General features: G+C 46.2%; 1 protein-coding gene across 8 annotated transcripts in view; it reads left to right on the forward strand.

Annotated features, from left to right (window-relative positions):
• Positions 1-26,730, forward strand: part of DAPK1 (death associated protein kinase 1) — a 188,760-nt gene that overhangs the window by 128,675 nt on the left and 33,355 nt on the right. For 7 of the 8 annotated variants that reach the window (XM_019423488.2, XM_019423481.2, XM_019423480.2 and 4 more), the window contains exons 5-19: positions 1,458-1,587; positions 1,769-1,817; positions 1,905-1,931; positions 2,631-2,783; positions 3,150-3,195; positions 4,367-4,456; positions 5,824-5,916; positions 8,173-8,292; positions 8,738-8,836; positions 9,674-9,772; positions 11,078-11,176; positions 12,168-12,365; positions 14,208-14,405; positions 18,654-18,752; positions 25,926-26,003. In XM_019423488.2, the coding sequence (XP_019279033.1) occupies positions 1,458-1,587; positions 1,769-1,817; positions 1,905-1,931; positions 2,631-2,783; positions 3,150-3,195; positions 4,367-4,456; positions 5,824-5,916; positions 8,173-8,292; positions 8,738-8,836; positions 9,674-9,772; positions 11,078-11,176; positions 12,168-12,365; positions 14,208-14,405; positions 18,654-18,752; positions 25,926-26,003 (1,578 nt within the window). The remainder of the gene's footprint in view (positions 1-1,457; positions 1,588-1,768; positions 1,818-1,904; positions 1,932-2,630; positions 2,784-3,149; positions 3,196-4,366; positions 4,457-5,823; positions 5,917-8,172; positions 8,293-8,737; positions 8,837-9,673; positions 9,773-11,077; positions 11,177-12,167; positions 12,366-14,207; positions 14,406-18,653; positions 18,753-25,925; positions 26,004-26,730) is intronic. The other variant, XM_019423489.2, reaches the window with a different exon arrangement.

Raw genomic sequence — 26,730 nt, forward strand, 5'->3', positions numbered from 1 at the left:
AAGCTGCTATTGGTTATGCAATGTTTTCAGCTTAGAGTGGCCACTGGCTGTCCAGTTTGCATCCCCTGTGGCTGCAGGGCACGTAAGGTGGAAGATGTCTTGATCTCTCCTCTCCCTCTTGATGCAAAGGCCTGATTTTGTCACCGGCCATCAATCAAGACAGCCGCGGAGATTGGCTAATTGGGGTCTTTGCCTGTCTGGAGGCACAGCACTGTGGGGGATATAAAGGCATGTCCTAGTTCTAACTGTCAGAAAAGCTATGGTGTCTCTAGGAAGGAAAGGCATGCACAGGAGCAACATACAGTGACAACGGAAGAATTGAGGTACAATCTGAGGCATTGAGAAGGTAGTCACAAAGAAGCATGCGGTCGACTGACAAGTGAATGATTCAGATCGTTGGAGCTAGGACAAGGCTTCAGAGGAGGGAGGACTTCCTCCATGTTTCTTGTAGCAATGCTGTCAACACCCCATCCAGATCCCCCCAACACTCGCTAACGCACGCCCTGAATACCGCTGCTGGACACCCCTGTGGCTCCCTGCCTGATGTCTGGTTTCTGGCCCTGGGAGCTGGAAATGCCAGAGTAAAGCCCCACAGAGGCCGCTGTTAGCAATGGAGGACGGGGAGTCGGTGGATAAATACCCCGGCTCCCTCATGCTCCAGCTGGAAAACTCAGTGCTGCTCCTCCTTAAGTTCCCCAAAGGGATTGTACTCCAGTCACCTTCACCTTGACAAGACACCTTGTGTGGGTTTCCTTCCTTCTGTTTCCTGCCTCCCCATCCTCTCCCAAGTATTCCCTGGAGCCTGCTCCTACATAAGCCACTTGCACCCGAATCTCTGTCAACAAGTCTGCTCCTGGGAGAACCTAAACCACAACATTTATTTTTCCTGGTGTTCTCTTACAACTACCCTGTTACCTGTAGGTTTTGGTGGTTTTTCCGGGGTGGGGTGGGGGGCAGGGGACAATTCTACCACTTTGTCTTCAGCATAATATATCATAGCTCTTTGTTTTTACTGTGGTGAAATAAACATAGCATGAAAATTACCTATTTAACTATTTCTAAGTGTACAGTTCAGTGGCATTAAGTATATTCACACTGTGGTGCAAACCAGCACCCCCGTCCATCTCTGGAACTAGTGGATCTTCCCAAACTGAAACCCTGTATCCGTTAATCCTGAGCTCCCCATCCCTCCTCTCACAGCTGCTGGCAACCACCCTTCGGCTTTCTGTGTCTCTGAATTTGCCTATTCTAGATACTTCTGATAAGTGGAATCATACAATATGTGTCCTTTTTCTCTGACTTGTTTCACTTAGCATAATGTTTCCAAGGTTTATCCATGTTGTAGCATGTTTGATGAGTTGATGGACATTGGGGTGTTTCCACCTTTTGGTTTTGTGAATAGGCTGTTTTGAACACTAGTGTACTATTTCTGTCTCTCTCTCTCTCTTTTTTTGAAGCCTGAAAACATAATGCTTTTGGATAGAAATGTCCCTAAACCTCGGATCAAGATCATTGACTTTGGGTTGGCCCATAAAATTGATTTTGGAAATGAATTCAAAAACATATTTGGGACACCAGAGTTTGTTGGTAAGTTTTTTTTTACTCCTGTGCTCATTTATTTCTCATCAATAATATGAATTATACTGGCAGAAACTCCCCTGCTGTAACATCATTTATTTCCCTGGTACATATTTCTGGTTTATATGTGAAAATAGAATCTGTTGATTCACTTTCTCTGAAAATTAAACATGCGTTTATTTCCTCTTAGCTCCTGAGATAGTCAACTATGAACCTCTTGGTCTTGAGGCAGATATGTGGTAAGGAGCATGTCCTTGATGCTTTCATCTTTCCGCTTTAGTGTACTATTCTTCTGACATTTGTTTCTGTTTTCGTTTTGTGTCTAGGAGTATTGGGGTGATAACCTATATTCTGTAAGTACCAAAATCCACGCCTTGTATTCTTTTCCTCTTTCTTTGAGACCATATGTCTTATTAACCATCTATATGTCATGTTGATCTCTTCAGTTTATGCATGCTTTTTATGTAAACATATTCATTTCACACCCCCAGAACACGTGTAGTTTATACTAATTAAACATTTTCTCCTAATTCGCAATGAGTCATCAGAAACTACAGCCTAATCACTGAAGGAAGCGTGGCTGTCCATCACTGCTGAGAAAATAGGAAAGCGGTGTTTTTTTAAATTTTTTTTTAACACTTATTCATTTTTGAGAGACAGAGAGACAGAACATAAGTAGAGGAGGGCAGAGAGAGAGGGATACACAGAATCTGAAGCAGGCTTCAGGCTCTGAGCTGTCAGCACAGAGCCCGGTGCGGGGCTCGAACCCACAAACTGTGAGATCATGACCTGAGCCAAAGTCGGAAGCTTTTTTATTTTTTTTTTAACTAAAAGATGCTATTCCAGATTAACTTTTTAAATGCATCCTATGCATTAAGCTGAAGCTGTTGTGCGTGACAACTAAATGCCCTGTAAAACGTAATCGGATTCTGAAGTGACTGCGCAAGGACAGATTATCATATTATTCCTCACTCCCCTTATTAGATATGCTAGGAATGACATGATATCCCAAGAGGTAATCATTCATGTTCTGCACCCCACTTTATTAACAGCCTCAGTGGGGCCTCCCCATTTCTTGGAGACACTAAGCAAGAAACGCTAGCAAATGTATCTGCCGTCAACTACGAATTTGAGGAAGAATACTTCAGTAATACCAGTGCCCTAGCCAAAGATTTCATAAGAAGACTCCTCGTCAAGGATCCAAAGTGAGTGTCCATTATTCCTGAGGGGTACTTGGCCGTGGCTTCAGCAGGACCAGGGCCAGCACTTGTATTGTGCATGCGGACCACGTTTATGAGAGCCTGGTGGGTTCCACGTGGCAAAGGAAAGCATGCCATGTGGAACGCTTCAGAAAATGCAGGCGGGGCCTTTGCACCTGCTCAGTCAGTCCCTGCAGACACAGTAAGATAGTCACAGAAAGACTGACTTCTTTCCAGCTTTCTTCCACGAAGCAGGCCCTGAACTGCATTTTCCAGAGCATCTGCTTGGTAGGCCCAACTGGCATGGAAACAACCTCAGTGTTTGCTTCTATGGTCACAGCATTTTTTTTCTTTCCCCTTCCCCCTACAAAGGAAGCGAATGACAATTCAAGATAGTTTGCAGCATCCCTGGATCAAGGTAAGTTGCATATTGTGATTGGTTTGGTGGTATAGGACATCCCAGAATGCATTTGCCTTAGGCCTAGTTACTGTGGGGGTCTCACCACAGGTCACATCTGAAGTATTGGTTTTGACATTGGTGCCCTATTTTAAGATGGTGCACAGATGAGAGTGTCCTAATGATCACGGAGATGGAGGAGAATAAGCTATCACAATGCAGGATTGTAAACGGGGAGTTGAAGGTCAGTTGTAAATGGGTCAGGTCTACTCAACAGCCATGTTTGGTTTCACCTGTGGGATGTTGGCCCAGAGAATATTTTAATTTTTTGGAATTAATTGCCAACATTTAAATACCGTATCAAATCTGGATTTCCAGCGTCTGTTGAAAAATCTGAATGTCTACCAGTACTGAGCCCTCATTCCATAAGGCCACCCAAACCCTGCACAGCTGCCTTTGGGCCAGGGCCAGCAGCCGCCCCCTGGCACAACGTATACCTTTACATTACCTGCAACACCCATTGCCATTTGGGTTAAAGAACTGAAGTGCTCCGGCTAGAACAGAAAGGACCAACGGTGAGGGAATGTGGCAATTACAGAATAAAGTCATGGAACCGGTGAGGGGATTATGGTGCAGCAACTTGCATTGCAGAAGTAGGGTTGGGGCATCCAGAGAGCTTTGCTGCATGAGCTCCTAGCAGTTGCGTGGGTTCCCTGAGGAGGCAATGGTGTCTCCTCTCATCAGTAGAACTAATGGCCTCCCAAAAAAGATGCGGTACAACGGATCCTAATGCTATCAGCCAGGCCAGATTTGCTAACCTCTGAGTTCCCTACCAGCTCTAAATTATTACTTGATGATATATTAAGTTCAAATGCCTTATAACATAACCTCACCACGAATCTTGCCATTCCCAAACTCTCAGTCCAGAAAGTTGAAATTTAGCCTGTTCTGAGCCCAACTCTTCAGCTTTTCCCAAGACCCAGTCTTTGTGGATTTTATCAAACCCTTAGCCCTAAGAGTTGCCCTCCAGAGACTAGGTTCCTAGCTTTTGCAAGTTATCCCAACTTGTTCTGTTATTTTACTAAGGTGAGTGTGTAAGCATCCTAACTAACTACAGGTTTCCAAAAGTTGTCATGTAACCCATTTCCATCTTGGAGTGTTCTAAATTTGCTTTCTTGGACTTTGATTTTAGCCTAAAGATACCCAACAAGCACTTAGTAGAAAGGCGTCGGCAGTCAACATGGAGAAGTTCAAGAAGTTTGCAGCCCGGAAAAAGTGGAAAGTAAGATTGTTTGATAGGGAGGGATAACTAATTTATTTTCTCCGTGGCACTCCCTGTGGCCAGGCTCATCTCTTCTGACATTGACCTTCAAAAGTGCATCCTTTTTGTTTTTTTCAATTGACTCTATAGTCTTCTGCACCATTAAACACTATTTTCAAAAGATAAGCAAAAATAGTATTCAGTCCTCTTTAAGTCTTATTTTTGCATGTAATTTTGCATTTGTTTTAAATCAAGACCATTCCCAAGGCAAATTTTTAAATCAGTGCAACAAAATTATAGTGTAATCTTTTCCTAAGTTCAACAAACCACATTTTGAATAACTCTGTTCTTTGTGGTAAGCAGCATGGGAGTGCATTTATAGTAGAACTTGTCTAAATGGTTCTCTGAAACCAGCCTTGGTCTATGAATGGTTGGGATGGGGGTTGGGGTGGGGCCATGAGCATTTGTACTGTGGTCTCGTGTTCTTTTTCAGTGTGAATGGCTTCTGCAGGGGCTGTACGGGGCATGGCTCTAAAGGGCATTCCAGTCAACCTTGAACAAATAGAAATTCAAGGTTGAGAAGGTGACAGGATGTCTTCTTATGCCCAGGATCATGTGAAGCCCGGAGGAAGCAGATACCTGCCATGTCTCTGAGCACTGGGCCAGAAATGTACCTCATTTTCACACCCGTCAAGTTTAGGGTGCCATGACAGGGATGAGGAGGACCACAGCACTAGGGTTACTTAAGACTTAACACTTAGTCTGAAAGAAGCCCTTAGACTAGGCTTAAAATGTAGAGAGAACACCATAAGTGTCTCTCTTTTTTTCTCTTTTTCACATACCCACACTCACCCCACCCCCCACCCCCAACACACACATTCTTTTACCTATTGTTGTTCTTGCCTTTGAGAGTAAATGCAGGGGTGTTTGTCCTATAGGCTAAGGAGTTCCCCATCTGTTTGTTTCTAACAACTGTATGAGTTTTGATAGTCACATTACTATTAATACCAGCTTGCCTGGGCACAAGGACACAGGACAGGACCCTTGAGTGGGGATGTGCAAGGGGTTTTGTTAGGGTAAGATTCCATTCCTCAAAAAGTAGAGAAGAAAATATTAAGAGAGAAGGGGTATAGAGTATACAGTTGTGTAGTTAATAATGAAATGCAGAAGGAGAATCTCTATCCTGTTGTCTTAATTTGTAAGACCTTTTGAAATTTCTTTAGGCGTATATGATCCAACCTGCTTGGAAGGTCTCCCACCCCTAAAGAACATGCTGTCAGCAGTGAACGCTATCTCAAAGACTTTGTCATTTGTACTAATTTGAATATCCTTACATAAACTCTCCCTCTTCCTCTCTCCCTGCCTTTTTTTTTTTTTTTTTTTTAAAGCAATCCGTTCGCTTGATATCACTGTGCCAAAGATTATCCAGGTCATTCTTGTCCAGGAGTAACATGAGTGTTGCCAGAAGCGACGATACTCTGGTAAGCACACCTGTTTGCCTTGCTGAAGTTCTTTCTTACAATTGTGTATTTCCAATGTTTAGGTTGTTTGATTTGTTCAACAACCCAGAAAACCTAAAGTCACGGAAGTGTCAGGCCTGTTCTTCCTCTGCTCAAGGTAGGGAGTTAGGTGGCTGATTTGATGTACCGTATTGGTTCTTTCGTTCTTTTTTCTCTTTGTTTGGATTGGCACCATGCCCAGTCCCACCCACTACCTCTGACACTACCATGGCCTGCCCCACTCTTCCCACACTCACAGTTTGGTGAGAGAGTGACTGGCCAGCAGAAGAGGAAAGAGTTTATTCTAATTTTCATGAAGAAATGAGAGTCCTCTATTGCCACTGACCTTGGAAAATACTTGGTCATAATACCATAAAAGAGGCAAATACTCCTCCTACCAACACACACACCCCAAAATCAAGGCAAATACTGTGGAGCTTGCTGGGGGGAGTTTGTGGTAGACCAGAAGGCTAAACCTACTTGCTCTGTTGACATTGTATTGAGTGCCTAAAACCCTTGAGAACAATTCCATACTTTTTCCCGTAATGAACACTGAAACCTAATCACAGATTAGCTCTTCAGATATGACTGGACACATCCGAATTCAATAAGACTGTCCCCTGACAGTCAGACAACAGGGCTTTGGGAGCCCTGGTGGTAAAGGGGATGTCAGAGAAGGGAGAAAGGTTGGTTCTGTGGGAACCAACCTGCTCCCGTGACTGCATAGTCAGTGTTTCATGAATGATTCCAGGGACTCCATGGGCAGGATCACACATCAGCAGACATGAGCTCTATCCCCGCCCCGAAGCTAGTTGCTTCACTGAGCCTCCAGGTGTAGCCTTGTAGAGTCAAAGGAGAAATGTTAAGGAGAAAACAGGAATGGGAAAGAAGCAAGGTTGGAGAAGGAGGACATGGAAAAGAAAGTCTAGGTTCGGGAATTGTTTGAGGGTAACAGTGGAACCAGGGACAAGACAAAATCTGTTAACCTAAGGAAGATGAGAACAATTAAATGTTATAAATTAAAATCATCTTGAATAAGCACTTAGAGGAAAATATATGTGTCACAGTGTGAAGTTTAGGGAGGGAGAGGGCCCCAGGGTGCATGGGGGTTCTAGGTGGGATGACCCCTCCTGGAACTCATGTTCCCTCATCATTCTGATGTCCTACTGATCATGAGGACCTGTCAGGACCATCTGCTTATCTCCGCCCCCCATTCACCTCGTTTCTCTTGACTGTCCCTTTCATGCAAATGTCCCTTAGTCATCGATTGGAATTGTAATGGAAAAGCAAAACCTATGACATTCTTAACATGGAGTCTGTCCAAATATTATTAAAACCCTCATGAGGTTTGGATTCAGACCCATAGAGAAGAGAAAGCAGAAATCAGAGAAATGCTTTCTCCATTCCACCCCACAAGCAGAGACTCAGCCTCTGTGATAACGCTTTTCCAGATTTGAAATATTAGGAGCCATACCTCTGTGAGTCCAGAGATATTGTTTGGGATTTTTCTAGCTTATTCTTTAGTTTTAATGTACCATATTTGGTAAATATCTTACTATAAGAAAACTTTGACAAATTGGCAAGGATTTAACTAGTTTGACATTCTCTATTTTCTCTTTGTAATTAGCAATGCATCTGTTTTCCTTTTTCTGGCCTTTATTTTTACATTACTCCTCCTTTAGGATCTTTAAAATATACATATATGTATATATAGTGACTAGCTGTCAGAGAATTTTGCCATGTTATTCTATACTTAGAGGAGGAAGAAATTCCAGTGATCAAAAAATAACAATTCTATAATTGGACAAATTACAAATTAAGACTGTAAAATTCAGAGGTATCATTTCTTTGGTTCTATGGTTTTTAGACTCTGAGTTATGCCTGATATTTTCTACAGTGGTTTCTGGGACTATATATTTTGAAAGGTGTCCAAGATAAACACAAAAGATAACTTGTTATCAGTTGTTCTAAATCTGAATCTTGAAAGGTGTTTGCCATCTGGGTTATAATGCAAGTGACGTTAAGGCACAGGTAAAAGAAGGTGGCGTTAGTTTCCTACATGGAAGGAGCAAAAAGTAACCTCCTGGTTCCTTTCATGACTGTGTGGATTTGTAGATTAAGTGGCCTACTTTCCTCTAGATGCTTCTCTTGACAAATGAGCATTGATTTCTCTTATGTTGATAAGAGGATCATGGCCAGCAAGCTAACTCTTTTTCCCTCTTCACTGTCCCTCTCAAGGATGAGGAAGACTCCTTTGTGATGAAAGCCATCATCCACGCCATCAATGATGACAACGTCCCAGGCCTACAGCACCTCCTGGGCTCATTGTCCAACTATGACGTTAACCAACCCAACAAGGTCTGCTACTGTTCTGCCAGGGGTAGTGGGCGGGGGGTGGGGGGTGGTCACTGTGACTGTACACCTCCAAGTTCACGGTGAAAAAGATCCCTTCTGCTTCTCCATCCCCCCCTTGCTGTTACAAACTCCATACTGTGGAGAAATCACTTCTGCGTAGAGAGTGAATTGAGTTAGAAATGAGGTCAAATGCACCGAGGGCCTTTCTCCACGCAAAGCCTTTCCCCACGACCCTGTGAATGTGCTCATCCTGGACATGAAACTGTCACCTTTGAGTGTGAATCCAGCAGAGGAAGGCTGGGTGTTCCCCCGGCTGTCCCCATTCCTGTTACACAGCAGTGGTTGTGCATCTATTGAGACCTAAGAAGCTGTGTGGTGTTGGACAACGGTGACAGTTGCTTTTCCTTGCCTACCAAACCTCAAAAAATGTTTTTCTTGTCTCTTCCAGCACGGGACACCTCCATTACTGATTGCTGCTGGCTGTGGGAATATTCAAATACTACAGTTGCTCATTAAAAGAGGCTCAAGAATTGATGTCCAGGACAAGGTCATAATTCTGTTTTATTGCCACTGAATTACCTCCTAAGTATTTCCAAATGTCTTCCTATCACAGAGTTAACAGAGGAAAACCACATGTGCCCCTTACTTCATTTCTCAGTCTCCTACAAAGGAAGATGACCTGTCCCATAGCCTGGTCCAGTCTGACCCGTGTTACAAACAAAAAGGCAAATACGTCCCTTTCTCTTGGCTCGGTTGCTCAGCATCAGCCTTTCCTTGCGCGCTACCCCAGATCTATTCCTTACTCATCACATGTACTCAACAGTGTTATGAGATGTCACATCCGGGAAAATTTTCATCGTCCGATTAATCTCATCAGAGATGTATTTGCCTGCATGTGTATTAGGGCAACAAAGTCAGGATGGTCCATGTGCGTTGAGGTGCGGGGTCACGCTGGGGGGAGAACAGACACAGTTGGTCAACAGTTAATAGTCATTACAATGCATCTGCCATCAGTGGCCATAGATTTTACAGAACTGTGCACGGACTAGAGCCAATCCTGACTACGGAGGAAATTTGAACCGGAGATTGAAATGAAGGTTTTAAGAAAACAAAAACATGATTTTGAAGTAATTCTAGATTTACCAAAGAAAGGTGCAAAGATAGGACAGAGGGCTCCTGGAGCCCCTTTGCCCCACTTCCCAGAATGTTAACATCTTACATCACCTTGGTCTTTTTATCAATACTAAAGAATAAAACGAGAGTTCGTTCCTCTTGGAAGTTGCTCCTTTGAAGTTTGCTGTCACACAGGAAGGGAAATGGAGTGAGTCTGAGGGACGTGTGCATTTGGATCTGGAAATGTGACTCCACATTGGTTTTTATGCAGGGGGGATCCAATGCCATCTACTGGGCCTCTCGCCATGGCCACGTGGACACCCTGAAATTTCTCAATGAGAACAAATGCCCTTTGGATATTAAAGACAAGGTAAGGCTCCTTCTCTTCTTAGGGATAGTGGGAAGTAATCTGAGGCGACGTTTGAGTGTGGACATGCCACCTGCATCTGGATCCAAAGCAAAAGGGTTCGTGATCAAAATCTTCCTGCAGGGAAGTTCAGAAGTGTCTTTCTGCTACTGGCTGAGTCTAATATTAAAATCTGCATTTAGCTGACATCTGCCAGCTAGTTGGCATAATATGCAAGCAGTGAATTATCTGCCCCATAACCTGGACACTCAAGGTTCTACTAGAAAGACAACCAGAAGCAGATCCGAGTCCTGATCCTTGTATCGAATTGCCATGTGTACATCTCTTTACCCTTCTCCTCCCCTCTGAAGTAGCTGCCAGTGCTGATCTTACAGTCCCTGGCACTAGAAGAATTCATGAGACAATGCATATAAAATAAGGCTTTGGGGAGCAAAGGTATTATAACAAAAGCTGTTGATTTAGCAAGTTACCTTATTTTCATGTATCTGTGTTTCATTCAGTTCACACAAGAACCCTGTGAGTTCATTGGCAGGGCTCGAACATGTACCAAGGATGTTACCTCCTCATTCATTATGCGTTCTACTGTGCAACTCCTGTCTGCTCCTAGTGCTTGTAGACTGACTTTTCATGTTTAATCGGAGCTGCCATATACAGTTGTATGGACTGTGCACTGCTCTGTAAGGGATGATATTCACGTCAAAGACACACACACACGCACACACGTATGATGGCAGTTTTCGGTCAGGTAGCAGCAAGCATCTTGTTTTGTATCAATCAGTTTATAGTCACAGTTTTTGGACAGGTATAAGTAAAATATCATAAGGAAATCGTAGGGAAATTGCACCTATTGCAAATTCGGAGAATGCCACTGTGGGCTAATAGTGATGTTTTTTTTTTAATCTCTGAGAATGTAAGAAATAACATTCTCAATGTAGACAATGAAATCAGAAACTTGCTCATAAATAAAACTGTGTTAAAACAGGAGTTTTGTGTTTTAAAAAGAAAATCACCTGGCTACAAGCATCCGTACATAAAGAAGATTGAGAACCGCCATGACAGAGAAGGAAAACATTCTCACGTAGGAGGTTTTATGACAAGCAGGAGGGGCTACACATGTGGGTTTCACACTAGCTGTGTGGTGGACCCTCCACCCCAGGACCAAAGGGGCATATGGCCTGAGGGTGGTGGGGGCCCCTTCAGGGGAGGACTGGAGCCAGGCATGCATGGGAGTGGGCCTCCAGTCCTGTGCATTTAGTTTCTAGAGTCTGCTCCTGGAGAGTGCTCTGAATTTGGCTGTTTCTTTTACAGTCTGGAGAGACAGCCCTTCATGTGGCAGCTCGCTATGGCCATGCCGATGTGGTTCAGTTACTGTGCAACTTTGGCTCTAACCCCAATTTCCAGGACAAGGTGGGTCACGGTAGCCGGCCTTACTTCCTTTCGCCTGCTGGGTGGCTGTACCCGTAGCCGTTTGATATGGTCGGGTCCTTTGGGGTTTTATCCAAGGTAGGTTTTCTGCTTAGATTTCTGAGGGCAGGGACTCAAACAGGAGCACTAACATTCATTCATTCATTCATTCATTCATTCATTCATTTACTCTTCTGGACAACCCTGTGAGTGAGTTGCTATTATTTTCACTCCTTCTTTTACAGAAGAGAACATCCAGGCAGAGAGAGGTTCAGTAACATACCGAAGCTCACACAACCTGTAAATGGTTGAGCTGGGGCTCAAACCCAAACAGTCTGGTTCCAGAGTCATCCTGTAAACACTTCACTGTACTAACCTCTCGTAGACAGACATCTGTGTCTAATGATGTTCGTTGTGAATATACAGGCCTTACAATCCTATAGATCTCATGGCCAGCCATCACCCTGACTTGTTAAAGCACAATTATCTCAGCACGTCTTTGCCAGAGCAATAACAAATTATGTGAGTGATCTCTGTGTTATACACATGACAGAAATCCTGAGGTGTTAAGCTTGTTACAAGAATTCCCGCTCAGATAAGTGCTCTCCTCCTGTGAGGAGTCTCAGATGAACTGAACGAAGGCACTTTGACAAGAAAGATGTTATAAATCCATCCACCCCGGGGTTCTCCTGTGTAGAAGAGCTGAACCAGTGGTTCCAGGAGGCTCCTAAAAGTCAGTTGTTAGTAAACTGCAGGGAAAACTGAATTTATCCAACACCCAAGTGTTGAGGAAAGAAAATTAGTGAAGGAGAGACATCAGACCTGCGTCCATTATTTCAGATTTTGCTCTTTTTTTTTTTTTTTTTTTTTTTTTTGCCACGAGCTCTTTTTTCTCTACTGCCTTGACTCGGCTGCCGATGTTGGCTGGAACTCACTGCGTCTGTACGGTGTTCTCTTGTGTTCTCCTCCTTCACCTGTGTGTCTCTTTGGCCAGGAAGAAGAAACCCCCTTGCACTGTGCTGCCTGGCACGGCTATTATTCTGTGGCCAAAGCCCTTTGTGAAGCCGGCTGCAATGTGAACATTAAGAATCGAGAAGGAGAGACGCCCCTCCTGACGGCCTCTGCCAGGGGCTATCACGACATCGTGGAGTGTCTGTCTGAACACGGAGCCGACCTCAATGCCTCCGACAAGGTGGTTTGTGGGTAGATGTATCACACGCACTGGCAGGTGATCCGGCGGGCTGATGGGACCACAAGACTCCTCCATTAATTACCTACAATAACAAACTGGAATGTAGCAAATTACAATGGTCCTTTCTCTTCTCTGTTTGATAATTAATTATTAATCTATTAATATGAGATTCTGTTTGACAATTAATATTCATTTGTGGCATGTTAACACTTTATGGTCAGATGGCTCAGCTGTCTATTTTATGTTCTGCCTTTTTAGCTTTGAAGCAGGTATAGGAATGATCACTGGGCCTAAGACAATCTTCAGTTAGGACCAAAATTGGCAACTCTCTATTACTTTGTAGCAAAACAGAGAAATAGATGGTTTATTTACTTTTATCGCCCGCTGTTTCGTAAAAAGATAAAAACCACTCTTAGTTGGCTGATAATTGCAACTCTAGACCAGGTGCTCCTTTATTAATTAAGCAAATTCAGCATAAACTGTTTTTGTTTGTGAGCTTGTACTTAAATGAGGCTGTGGTGTTCTTCGTATCGTCAAATTTGGGATATTGTAGGTAAGTTAGGAACTGCCATTTGTGGAGTGTTTTCTTGGTGCAGAGAAGTGGTTCTCAGTTGGGAACAAGCTTGCCCCAGGGGGGCATTTGGTGGTGGCTGGAGCCTGGTTTTGGTTGTCATAGCCAGGAGTGAGGGTTACTACTGGCATCTAGTGGACGAAGATCCGTGTGCTTTTGTTACACATCTTACAACTCCCAGCACAGGCCCCAGATGTCAGTTAGTATACTGAGGTAGAGAACCCTTAGAACAGATAAGTTACAGACATGTCCCCAAACTCTCTACGCAGCTCACGAAACTCAACCTGTCTATTCGCCAGGGGTTCCGTAACAAGTGGAGGGAATTCCCAGGCTGGTCTTTTGTGGGATGCATCGATTCAGCATGTTTTATTTGCCTCTGATATGTATGACAGCCCTTGAGCACATCACTTCCCATGGCTTTCTCAGTTTCTCCCTGGGTAAGAGAAAACAGGCTTTTTTTTTTTTTTTTTTTTTTTTGAGAGAGAGAGAGAGAGCAATTGCCAGCAGTGGGGAGGGGTAGAAGGAGAGGGAGAATCTTAAGCAGGCTCCATACTCAGCGTGGAGCCTGACTTGGGGCTTGATCTCATGACTCTGAGGTAATGACCCTACGCCAAAATCAAGAGACACTTAACTGACTGAGCCCCCAGGCGCCCCAAATGATAAGGCTTTCTGCTTAGGAAGTAAGTGAAGACTGCTGAGCAAATGTTTTTAAAAGTGGTTTTCAAGGCACCTCGGTGTTTCAGTTGGTTAAGCATCTGACTCTTGATTTTGGCTCAGGTCATGATCTCATGGTCCTGAGATTGAGCCCCGTGTCGGGCTCCACCCTGGGTGTGGAGCTTGCTGAAGATTTTCTCTCTCATTCTCTCTCTGCCTCTCCCCTGCTCATGCTCTCTCTGTCCCTCTTTCTCTCAAACAGGATTTTAAAAAAATAAAAGGGGTTTTTAAGCGCTTGATAAAACAGGCCATTGGAGAGCCAACAATTACGTAAGTTCTATACAGACAAGAAGTGTTGGGTCTTTCTGTCTGACTGTTAGGGCCACGCCCGAATTAGTCAGGCTGATGGTTAGCTTAGTCTGTGGTTGTTCAGAGTGGGGCACACAAAACCTCTCCCCCACTCGCCAGGAGTAAAGAATGTGTTGTAATCCTTCTTCAGGATCTGCAGTAACAATGCCATTGGCCAAGTAAACTTGGCCCAGTGGTGGCTGGAAAGGCAGGTGGCCAGGCCCACGTGCATAAGGGAAAGTGCTCACGGCCCCTGGTGTTTGTTACAGGACGGACACATCGCTCTTCATCTTGCTGTGAGACGGTGCCAGATGGAGGTCATCCAGGCTCTCATCAGCCAGGGGTGTTCTGTTGATTTCCAAGATAGGCACGGCAACACCCCCCTCCACGTGGCCTGCAAAGATGGCAACGTGCCCATTGTGGTGGCCCTCTGTGAAGCCAGCTGCAATTTGGATATCTCCAACAAGGTAACCCTGGAGGGGATCCCTTCGGGGGCCAGCAGGGCATGTCCCTCCACCTGCTTCTGGGTTTTCTCCAAGTTTCTCTTCGCGTCTCTTCATTGTTCAAAGCCAGTGGTACTCATAGGGACCTGTTCTGTTCTGGCTTGTAGAGCTGTCTACATTAAATCATACTTTACGTTGGACTTTTGAGTAACTTCGTGAAATAACAGAAAATCATTACATTATTAAGTACTTCCTACCTAGCCAGGTTGTTACTGATGAACATCAAGAGAGGGAGAGAGAGAAAGGGGGAGTGTGTGTGTGTGTGTCTGTGTCTGTGTGTGACCTCTTGTAGAAGAATCCCAGAATATCAGTCAAATTAGAACATCTTTTTGCAGTACTAAATCTCCAGGAAAACACCTCATTGAGATTCCTAGGACCAGATTTCTCTTCTTGGCTTTCTCCCTTGAGAGTTTTTATGGTCAAACATTCAGAACACCTTTTTTGTGCTAAATAAATTTAGTAAGACCAAGGGAATGCTACTATTTGGTGAATACTAAAGAAATGAAAATAGTCACACGATGAAATGAAAAAACCCCATATGTTGACTTCTAGAAGTTAGCTAACACCTTTCCTTTTCCCTGAATACTATAGAGACTTTCATTACCAAATAGGACAGAACAGTTGTATATTCATGTGGCTTAAGGCATGTAATTGTACAAAAGGCAAGCACTACTCTTTCACGATTGTGTTGAAGACAAAGTCCAAGTTGAATTAAAATTTTGATTGTGGGAAGTGTTTGTTTATAAATGGCAGACACGATGCCAGCAGAATTTTCTCATGATTTGTTTGAGGTAAGAGAATTAACAGCTAAAATAGCTGGAAAATTACACGTCTACAAAAAATTATTCCTCTTGCCTATTATGTGATTAATTCTCATGAATCTTGAAATCAGCAGTCTTCACATTCTGGAAATTTGAAAACACAGGATCATAGGTCTTAGGCATTAGCTGCTGTGCTGGTTGCTTTCTTTGTTTATCCCATTCTAATCCTGCCAAGTCTGTTGGGTAAAGTGGCTTAAGGGGAAAGCCAAATGTAATATTAAGCAGCATCAAGATCTTGGCTTTCCTTCTAGGAGTCTTTAAACGAATAAAAAATGGCTTCAGGGAACATCATGGTACTTACTTGAATACCTTTGGACTTGGCCATAGTCCACACAGCTGGCCTACTGTGTGCACAGAATCTGGGATGAACTGTCTCCTGGGAAGGTGGGGGAGCAGAGCGGGTGACTCATGGTACTGGGCACTAAGTGAAAGAAGGGAATGGGTGTTCACCCCGCGCCTAAGTGCAAGCCATGCACTTGCTAAGTCTGCTTTTTAAAATACCCAGCAAGATAACCCTAGACTTTCATGTTTAAAAACAATTGACTTATTTAATGGGAAGGCCTCTACGTTGTTGAGGCTGCAGATGGTAGTTCATACATACCCACACACACTTGCTTTTACCATATTGGGCCACACAGCAGCACAAAGAGGGCATTCTGTAGGTGATTTTGTCACTGAGTTGAGCTCAGCTGGAGCTCCACAGTGTCACCCTCCTAGAATCAGCAGCCTCGTGTAGACAGTTACTTGGGACCCTCTTGGTGTAGCAGCAAGCTGACTGGCAGCTCCACGTGGAGCCAGAGACGAGGTCCCCAGGCCGCCATCAGTGTTCAGGGACTCGGCACACCGTCACTCCGTGGGCCTCACACCTTCTTCAGTGGGTTGGTGACGTCTTCGTTTTTTCCTTCCTCTTCCCAGCGAAGACAGAAAGCATGTTGTACTCATGCACGCACCCGTGCACACACAGGCACACACACAGAGATGCACACACAGACACCCGTGCATGCATGCACGCAGACCAGCACACAGACACGTGCACCCACAAAGATACACAGACACACGCACATAAACAGATGCGCACACACGCAAACACACAGATGCGTGTACGTGCACACAGGCACACGGACATGCACATAGACACGCACAGACTCACATCTACAAATGGGCACACATACACACACGCGCGCACATGTGGACATGTACACGGACACACACACACACATGTACATATCCAGGCATATGCGTGACAATTCCGTGCCCAGTAAGTGTGTGTTAGTGCCTTTCTCTGACAGTACTGTGCCAGAGCAGGATGAGGGGCTTGTGGATAGCATAGTGAATGGTTCGTGCCCCCAGGTGTTTTTTGGTGTAGCCGGGCTCATGTTGCAGTCACTGCTGTGAAAGAGGCACCAGGTGCTATGGAGATGCGGACATCTGCACATGAAAGAAACAGAGAGAGCTTTTGGATGAAGGAGAGAGGAAAGTGTGTTTCAGACCAGGGGAAGTGTTTGTGTATGTTTGGGGGCTGTCTGGCTGCACCTGTAGCTGACGTGGAGTGTAGGCATTTAGGGAGGCTGGCAATGGGGCAGAGAGAGAAAATGCAGGTGGAAGGGGACATTGGGGTGCAAGACCTTGACCGTAAGGCTCGGGAGTTTGGATTTGGTTCTGCCAGAAGTCGGGGCCTTCAACATGTAAACTTCCTAGTCCTTTTTCTTTGTTGTCCTTTTTCCCTTCCATGAACGATACCTCCCATTGCCAGGCTCCTCTTCCTTACACAGAAATCCAAACACCTTGCTACATCTTCACAACTTCTTTTCCTTCTCACTGTATCTCTAGGGTATTTGATCTCTGCTCCCTAGATCACTCTAGACGATAGTAAACTAACACAGGCCGGTGCGCACATTGCAGCATTGTTTGTAAGGGGCAGGAATGGAACCACCGTAAGTGTCCATCTTCAGTGGGCTGGCTGAGTGAATTGTGGCACATCCACATGCCAAGTGTTACTCAGGTAGCCGAAAGTACAAATTAGAGATAGTCACAGGCCCCGCAAGGTGTGTGCCATGTATTACTAGGGGAACATAGCAAGTGGCAGGCTAGAAAGTGGAATATGTCTTGGCTTTTCACATTTTTTCTTTCCTTTTGTGGATTCATAGCTAAAAGCTTGGAAGGCCGGGCACCAAAGGATCGAGCTGGAAGTGCTCTGAGGAGGGGAGCCTGGGGAAGGGGACAGAAGGAAAGGAGCGCCTCTCTTCTCCACCACGGATCCTATGTGTCCTGCCACGTCCTTTGCACTTTCTCTGTCAGCATGTGTTCGCTTCATAACAAAAACTTACATTTGCAAATAAACAGCATAAGACAGACACCTGAACTTCCTCTGCTTCCAGTATCCACCAAGGATACTTTTTTTTGTGGTTCCCCCAGGGCAGAAGAAATACCTAACAGTTCTGTTTATTAAGCAGTTCAGTCCGAACAACCTAGTAAGAATTTATGTCCTAACGACTCAGTAGCTGTTGGGGAAAAAACGATGCCCACAAATGGAAAGAAAATGAATATTTTCATTTCATTCTTCCATAACCACACTTGCATGCTGACGGGATGTGTGTGCTGATTGGGCACCTCACAGCTCCTCAGACCTTGAACCCAGCCAGGCTGGACACTGCATTACTTCCTATTCCACACCCGTGTTCTCAGGGTACTTGTTTCTTGTCACAGTAACCACCAACCCCCCGCTGTGCAGATACGATGGCATTGAAAGGAAGGCAGTGTGATCTAATGCTGAGACCCTAAGCTGCCTGGAGCGAGTAGTTCACTTTATGTCTGAACCTGCTGGTTCCATCAACAATGTAAAATATTCCTCAGTACCCCATGGATTCACTGCAGCGCCCTGAGGTGCCTTGGCACACAGTTTGGGAACCACAGACATAAACAGTGGAGAGCATGGTGGGCATGGCTTTGCAATGTCACCTCATTAGATCGACTTCACTGGCTATCGTTCCATCCCTTTGTCCCTTGCAGTGTCTAATTTGAACTGTGGTGCAGATCTTTCTGGAACCTTGGGCCCCTTAATAAGAACCCTGACTCATGCCTCCTTTCTACCAGCACAGGAGGAGACTTGATTTAGTTATCTTATGATAAGCCTCCTACTCTTTCATCCTTTGCAGTTTTCTTTCAAAGTGACTCTTTTAACTGGAAAATACTTCAACACATTCCTCTTGGCTTGCCTCCCCCCAGGAGAGGGAGGGTTTCTGGAGAAGGGAGTCCACACGTCCTATTTCTTCTGGGGGATCCCAGATCCCGCACACAGTACCGGCCCGTGGGATAGACTCCCGTCAGTGCCATCCTCAGAAGCCATTGTGAGAAGGACTCTCTTTGGGCTTTTTTTTTTTGTGTCTTTCAGTATGGACGAACGCCTCTGCACCTTGCAGCCAACAACGGGATCCTGGACGTGGTCCGCTACCTCTGTCTGGCGGGCGCCAACGTGGAGGCGCTGACCTCGGTGAGTCACTTTCTGGCAGGAGAAAGCCACGGAAAGCCGTAGAGAACGTTTCGGGCCTCAAGGGCATCGGGGAAAGGTATTGCTTGGCAACTGCATCTCAAGCAGACAAGCTGCTCTTAAGCTTTGCTCCTGCAGTGCCGTTCCATAGACAGTTGCCCACACAGAGCCAGGGTGATAGCTGGTTATGCTCATTGGTGCCAGGGCCCTTGGTGCTCTGGGGCCCGCACTGCCAGGAATGCCTGCTGTTTCCCGTGCTACACAGCAGCGCCTTAGGGTGTTTTGTTAGATATGTGTGTTTTCCTTTTCTAAATGCTCCCCCTCCCCTACAACGGCTCTGGAGGTGCCCTGGGCTTTGGGGGAGGAAGGAGGAAGGAGTCTCAGGCCTCAGGGTGGGGAACTGCTTACAAGAGCTGTTCTCTCTTGTTTAAAAAGTCTGCCTTTCTTATTTTGTTCCCGGCGCCTCCCCACCCCTCATTCCGTGCCTGGCACCACCCTCCAGGAGGAGCCCTTTGATTTACAGTTCATGAAATACCAAAGAGGGAAAATACATGGACTGATGCGATAAGATGGTCATTTTACTGCTACAGTGAAATTTTATCATTTGACTTGTTTCTGGCCTGATGGTAGGTTGAGTCTGCTAAACCTCACTAATGCTTTGCTGATGTAAAGTGTGCATCTGAGGAAATCCATTGGGATTTTAAAATATGGCAGCCAACTTTGTGAAAATCAAGACCTCATTTCTTGGAGAGTCATGTAGGGGTTGGCAAACTACAGGCCGCAGGCCAAATCCAGCCCGCTGCCTGGTTTCTGTAAATAAAGTTTTACTGGGACCCAGCCATGCTCATAGTTTACAGCCCACCAGCTGTTTCTATAAATCAAACTTTATTGAGACCCACCCAGGCTTATTATTTACATATTCATGGCCACTTTCATGTTATAAGGGCACAGTTGAGCAGTTACGACAAAGACCCTATGGCCTACAGAGCCCGAAGTTATCTATTCTCTGGCCCCTTATAGAAAATTACTGACCTCTGGTCGGAGACATTGCCTCCCTGACTGTACTGATGATCCTTTGATGTCATTCTGTCCCCACAAGTAGTGGGCCCATTCTCTGTAGTGTCAAGCCCTGTGCTGGGCTTTTCTGCAGGCCCAGTGAAGGCCAGTGCTCTAGATGGGATTGTCCCTTTCTCAGGGTACCTCCTTGCCCATCACAAAACCCTGCGTGGCCATGCGTGGGCTTCTAGGCCTCGTGTGCCATTATCAAACCCTGCCCAGCCATGTCTTGGCATTCAGTTCAGTTACTCCACAATAGAGTATTTATGTGCATTTTTATGAGGAGAAGTTTGTTTGTTTGTTGTCACAAATGTTGCCTCATAAAAAACAAACTGTCAGGGATAGCTCTGAAGATACCAGCTGCTGATTCTGCCATATCTCACAGGTTGGGGACGCTAACATGTGCAGCCCTAGGCCTCTGCTGGGTCCCCAGTGCTGCCCCATGACCTCTGTGAGCCCTTGCCCACAGCAGCTATTTCCTTGCCTCCCGCGAGTGGCCTCCCCTCCAGTGAGCCCTCAAGTGTATCTCCCCACTCATTCTCTGCTCACCACTGGGCCTCCCTGCTACCCGGGAGTCCACTCACGCACCTTACTCCTTTCTTCATTCCCCAAATACTAGGCATGTACTGTGCACCAAGCACTGCTAGGACCCAGGAACACAGTGGGGCACAAGCAGGTGATTTCTCCTCCCTCAGAAAACTTCCAGTCTCCTGACAGAGAGTCAGACAGACCCACAAGCCACAGCAGTAAATGTACAGTTAATGGGGTCTCCAGAGGGTTACACACCAGGGCCCTGAGGGAGTTTCCACGGGTCAGGAGTGCTCCTCAGGGAGAGTGTAAGGAGCACCCTGTGAGAAGCCACAAGGCCTTACAGGAGCCTGAAGGACGGTGGGCTGTAGTACAGCATGGCGGGCCGGGATGCACAGGGCCAGATTGCGCCCTGCCTCCCAGGCCGTGCAGTAGAGACTGAGGGTCTCCCTCTCCCAGTTGTCTTAGGTGTCCAGCAGGAGAGGGGATCATCATGGAGACACCGTGCTCCCTGCTGACGACATCTCTAGCAGAGCCCTAACACGCGTAGTCGTGCCGCCCTTAATGTGCCAGAAGCCATATCCAAAAAAGAAAAGCAACGGAAGAAATTAATTTCAGGAATATATTTTGTTGAGCACAAAACATGCAAAATGTTATCATTTCGATCTGCAATCTGTATTTTAAAACTACTGAGATCTTTCACATTCTTCTGGGCCTCATTTCAAGCATTGAGTAGTCAGGGCTGGGGAGCAGCCGCCTCCTTATTGGCAGAAAACAGTGCCGGGAGGTGGGGGGGCTTTCCTCTGCTTCTGTCCCCGCTGCCTGAGCCCCAGAGTTCCGGTCCTTAACCTCAGCTCTCGACCCTGCAGCGCCCCCTAGTGGTCACCTTACCTCTTTTTCCGGGGCTCTGCCCCCCCCCCCCCCCCCCCCCACGCAGTCCCTGCTGGACTCCAGCCTCTAGGTCCAGTCCCCAGTCACCTCCTGGTCTCTCTCTCCTTCAAAACTTTTTTATTGTAAGATATAACACAGATTTTTTTTTTTTTTTTTTTTTGCAAAGCACATGAACAAAAGTAAAACTTACTGAATTGTTATTGTAAGATCAGCACCTTTATAAGCACTCAGGTCAAGAAATAGAACCTTAAGGTCACCACCCCGGGGCCTGTCTCAGTCGCTGCATCACCCTCCGCACAGCATAACCCTGCCCTGACTTTTGGGGCAACTGTGTCCCTGCCTGTCTTCGCACCAGCAGCGTTTCCTGCCTCTGCTCGCCTCTTCCAGCCGCGCGTCCATCTCAGTGGCCTCCCCCATTCTCACCACCCAGGCCTGCAGCTGCTCCTGGGCTCAGGCCCACCTCCCCGGCTCTAGCCTCGCTTGTCCCGGAGCGCCCCCTAAGACTCCTTCTGGGGGGCACCACCGTCACAGGGTCCCGGCCCCCGCGTTCGTCCTCTCCCTCTGGCTCTGCCCATCTCTGTCAGTATCTGACCTCTGCAGGGGGCGTCAGTATGTGGCACGTCGCCCAGTCCGGGGAAGGGGAAGCTCTGCTTGCCTCTCCTCCCCTGCATCCTCCTGGGGACCACATCCTGGGTTCCTCTTGGTCTCCTAGCACTGTGTTCTCTGGCCTCTGTCTGGTTAAGGACCTCTGTGCTTCCCCCAGGACCAGCTCATCCTCAGATCTGGGTCTGGATTGCCACATCTATGGTTCTGGAAAGAGCCAGTGAACTCCGACCTCCACTGCCCAGCCTCACCCTTCACCCCTGTCCCCCCTTAGCTGGACCTGGCAGAACAGGGCTCTTTGCAGGTCGTGGGAATCCCCTCACTCTCTCCCACCTCATCGAATTGGCACATGCTCTTTTTTCCCTCTGGAATCTCATGCGTTTCCACCCCCTCCTTCCCCTGCATGTGGTGCCTGTGCACACACACCCCTGCTATAAGGTAACATGATGTGCTCCTTCTTTCAGAGTAAGAGACTATTTTAGTGTTTATTTTATTATTTTTGAGAGAGAGAGACAGACAGAACATGAGCAGAGGAGGGGCAGAGAGGGAGAGGGAGACACAGAATATGAAACAGGCTTGAGGCTCTGAACTGTCAGTACAGAACTTGATGAAGTCTTGAACTTGGGAACGACCAGATCATGACCTGAGCTGAAGTCGGACACTTAACCAACTGAGCCACCCAAGCGCCCCCAGAGTAAGAGACTTTTAATGCCTCGTGGCAGGCACCCAGGCACATAGTAGCAGATGACATTAGTGGCAGGAGGATTCTGGGACACTAACTCCTTCTCATCTTTCGATATTAAACTGGAGCCCCAGACAGCCTCCTCTTTCCCAGCCCCCTCTGGCAGGTGTGATTTGCTTTCCTTTCTTGCTCTGTTGGAATTGGCTGCTGGTCCCCCATGAAGCTGTGAACCCTTGGCCATGATCATGTGCTATTTGTTCTGGTCTCCTAACTGATCTCCTTGCTTCTACCCTCACGTGTCCAGTCTGTTTCTCAGGCAGCAGCTTGTGTGACTCTATTCAAATATAAATCAGAACATGTCCCTTTTCTGTTCAGACCCCCCATCAATTTAGAAGTCCTTATGTTGGGGGTTCCCTTAAATCTCAGCCCCTCGCATTGCCTCCCTGACACCCGTCTCTTGCTCCATCTCTTCCTTTTGACCCCCCTGCACCGCATGAGCCATATGAGCTTCTTTGAAGTTCTTCAAACATGATAGCCATGCTGCTGCCTCAGGCCCTTTGCACTTGCTCCTCTTCACAGGACTTTCTTCAGGTATCCAAATGGCTTGCCCTCTCATCTCCTTCAGGTTTCAACTCAAAACATCACCTTCTTAATGAGGCCCTCCCAGACCACTGTTTGTAACCAAGAAGACACTAAGGGTTAGAATTGCTTGTGGGAGCCAGCAGGGGCCCACGGTAGAGCAAGGCCAAGAATGCAAACTTCCAGCTCCTACCCCATTCCCTCCGAGAAAGGCTGAATTCTCAGCTCTTTAATTAATAATTATTGTTGCTTCCTTTTCCACGACTGACAGTCTGTTCTTTCTATTTGGTTTTCTCTAATCTGCTCAAGTGGTGAGGGTGTCTGTTTCTGCCATACGGATGAAGAATTTTCCAGGAGGCCGAGTGACTGAGCACGTAGCTGGTGAGGGACACATTCAGGACTTCAACCTGGTCTATCTGACTCCAAAGTTCTTTCTACTACACTGACAGGCTTTTCTTTTGGGAGCCTGAATAGTGTCTCTTAGGGCAAAGCATTTTGCAAACTGTAAAGTGCTGTATAAATGTAGGACATGTGGTTGATGGGGGTTTTCCTGTTGTTTGAAAGGCTCCATGATGGACACTAACTTTTGCCAGCGAAGGTCCTCTGCCTGTGTCATGTGCAGACCTGGGGTCTCTGAGAGAAGTGCTGTGGCCAGAAGGCACACAACTTCAGTCAAGGCTCAGTTTTTCCCAGTGGGGACAGTGGTTCCCAAACTTTGCTGCACGATGGAATCACTTGGGAACATTTACAACCACAGTGTCCAGGTGGCAACCAGACCTAGAGAAGCAGAGTGTCCAGAGGGAGTGGACATGTGCAGGCACTGGGAGGCATTAAGGACCCCAGCGATTCCAGTGTGCGGTCAGATTTGGGAACCACTAACCTGAAGCCTTTTCTTATGTCAGTAAGGATCTGGGCAGTTGGGCATGAATTCCTGGTTGGGCTGTGGTGTCCGACAAGATCCCTAATTGACCCCAAAGCAAACGAGGAGCCCTCAACTGCCCATTGGAGACACCTGGGGACTTTAAGGGAGAGAGAGAGATGGGTGGGAGACTGCCTCCCCGGAGCACCCACGTGAGCTTCCAGCTTCGGCCCAAGGCAGTGGTTCTCAACCGGGGCCATCTCGCACCACCCAGGGAATGCTTGGCAGTGTCTGAATGTTACTGGACCCCCAAGACCAGGTTTTTGAGTCTCAACCCTAAACTTGAGAGAAAGTAGGCAGGCAGAACTTATTAGAGATAGCCTGTGTACGAGGGAGCCAACAAGCAGGAGGAATGTTGCTCCCAGAAGGGACAGCATGCAAGGCTTATAAAGGCACGTTTCCAAAGGGTGAGAGCAAGCAGTGGGGAACCATCCTTCAGTCCCACAGTCATTATCTTGTGGTTGTTACTTTTTAGTGGATACAAGACAATCACAGGATGCCTTTCCCCATGTTCAACGTTACTTTAGAACTCCTGGAAAACAGAAATACTTGTGCAAGGAGCCTTTAAATTGCTACTTTAATTTTGCCCAGACCACCGTTACTCCCTAATGGCTCTCATCTCTCCCTTGTTCTCCCTTCCAGAAGGAGATTTTTGTCTCTAAGCCTATGGAAACATTTAACCCTTGCCTTAGGCCAGTGGCTTTATAGGAGTTAAGTCCCTTTTGCTTTCCCTATATTGTCTCATGAAGACACTTTGGGTTGTCACGTGTTTGGAAAGGCGATGCTGCTGGCATCTGATGCCGAAGCCAGAGATGCGCTAAACATTCCGCATGCGCAGGACAGCCCCGCCCACACAGTAGAGATTGATCTGGTCCCAGACGTCAACAGTGCTGAGGCTGAGAAACGCTGGTCTCATGAAACCCCGCGCATGGCTCAGATTATGACTCGAGTTGAGAAATTCAAAGATGTGCTGTGAATCAGATTCGGGCGTCCGTGAGCTTCCGTGGGAATGGAACTTTAGCGGTTACTGATAAACATTGACAGAGGGGCCGAGATGCTTCTAACTCTTCTTGTTGAAAAGATACTGCATGTAATTGCATGGAAATTGCAATTTTCTACTTTCGAATTTGTAATGTCTTTAAAACTGCAGCAGACCAGTCCCAAAGCCTCCATTTCCTCCTTGGGGGCACGCGAACAGCCTCCGTGCCTGCCTCTCCCAGGCGACTCCGAGGGTCAGTGCAGGCACAGCCCTGAGAGCTGGACCAGGCGCATGATATCGGGAGGTGCTCCGTACGTGTTAGCCGGTGTCGTGCTTATTCATGGCACAGAAATGGAAGTGAATTTGCTCGCTACGAAACTGCAGCCCTATGAAAATTCTCTAATTGAAAGGTGCTGCAGACTCTGATGTCCTTCTTTTATGTTCCCTGAAACTCTTTAGGTCAAAATGGTCCATAAAACTAAGCCTTTTCTTTGAAATGCAGTTATTACCAGTAACTAGCATCCTATGAGTGCTGAGGTTTGTTCTTAGAAGGAATTTAAGTCATTAGCTAGCACTACCTAGAATTTGGCATCTGTGAAAGTCTTCATTGTCTGCTTTATTGGAGAGGGGTTCAGGATTTGGGGTAATCTGCTCGCCAACGAGGTGCCAAGTGTGATGAAAGCTTGTGGGTCTGAAACATCGCACCGATGGACTTCAAGGCACCAGTGCACAATTTTTTCCTAATTCTCCTCTTCTTTTTCTGGGAAGCCCAGTGAAATAAGGATTCTACAGAAGAGAAAGAATCTAGGACACACTGTTTATCCACCTTCTTTGTTTCTGACGCCTGTTACGCCTGTTTCTGCCTCCGAAGACAGAGCTAATGTATGGAACAAACAGCTCTTGTGCGAAGGAAAGAAACTAATCCTTTTTCTCCAACAGGATGGGAAGACAGCAGAAGAGCTGGCTAAATCAGAACAGCACGAGCACGTAGCAGGTCTGCTTGCAAGGCTCCGGAAGGTGAGAAATGCTGTTTATCGGTCTGAAATTCTCTGTTTTATATGAAAAGGTCTGCCTTTTTCTTTGTAAAGAATGAGATGAACAAAATGAGGCTTTGGGCACACGGGTTATTTGAAAGGTGTCTGTCCCTGTCCTGTGGCTTGCATACAGTTAGCGTCAGTGCATCAGCTACCTATCAGTTTCCTCTTCTGTGTTTGGACATGGAAATCATGTGACGTCCTTACAGTTGCTATGCCTGGTTTCCCTCCTCCCGCCCTCTCTGTAATAACCGTCCCCACAAAGTAGACAGGAAATGAGAAGGCTGACTGCTTCTTTCCTTCTTAATGTGTTGAGCCCCCAGATATCACATGATACGCTCTGATCCAGGAAACACTGTTGCTCTAAGGTTTAAGGACACAGGACAAAATGAAGTAAATGGCAGGTGTGTCTTTCCAGCCCAGATCATAACAATGTGTATCAGGAGTCCTCAGAATTAGTCACACCCTTTAAGGTAGGAACTCTGTGTCTGAGACTCTATCCTAAAGAAATGAAAGAAATGCAGGAAAAAGTGTTTTATGCATGCAGGTTTCATTGCAGTTATATATAGTTATATATATAACTATATATATAACTATATATATATATATATAGTTATATAGTTATATATAATACAATAATAAAAATCGGAAACAGATGACCAACAATGATGTCTAGTAAATTGTTATACAGCTACAGGGTAGAACTGTTT

Source organism: Panthera pardus, unplaced genomic scaffold, assembly GCF_024362965.1.
Source record: "Panthera pardus isolate Hobbes unplaced genomic scaffold, ASM2436296v1 HiC_scaffold_20, whole genome shotgun sequence".
Classification (NCBI taxonomy): domain Eukaryota; kingdom Metazoa; phylum Chordata; class Mammalia; order Carnivora; family Felidae; genus Panthera; species Panthera pardus.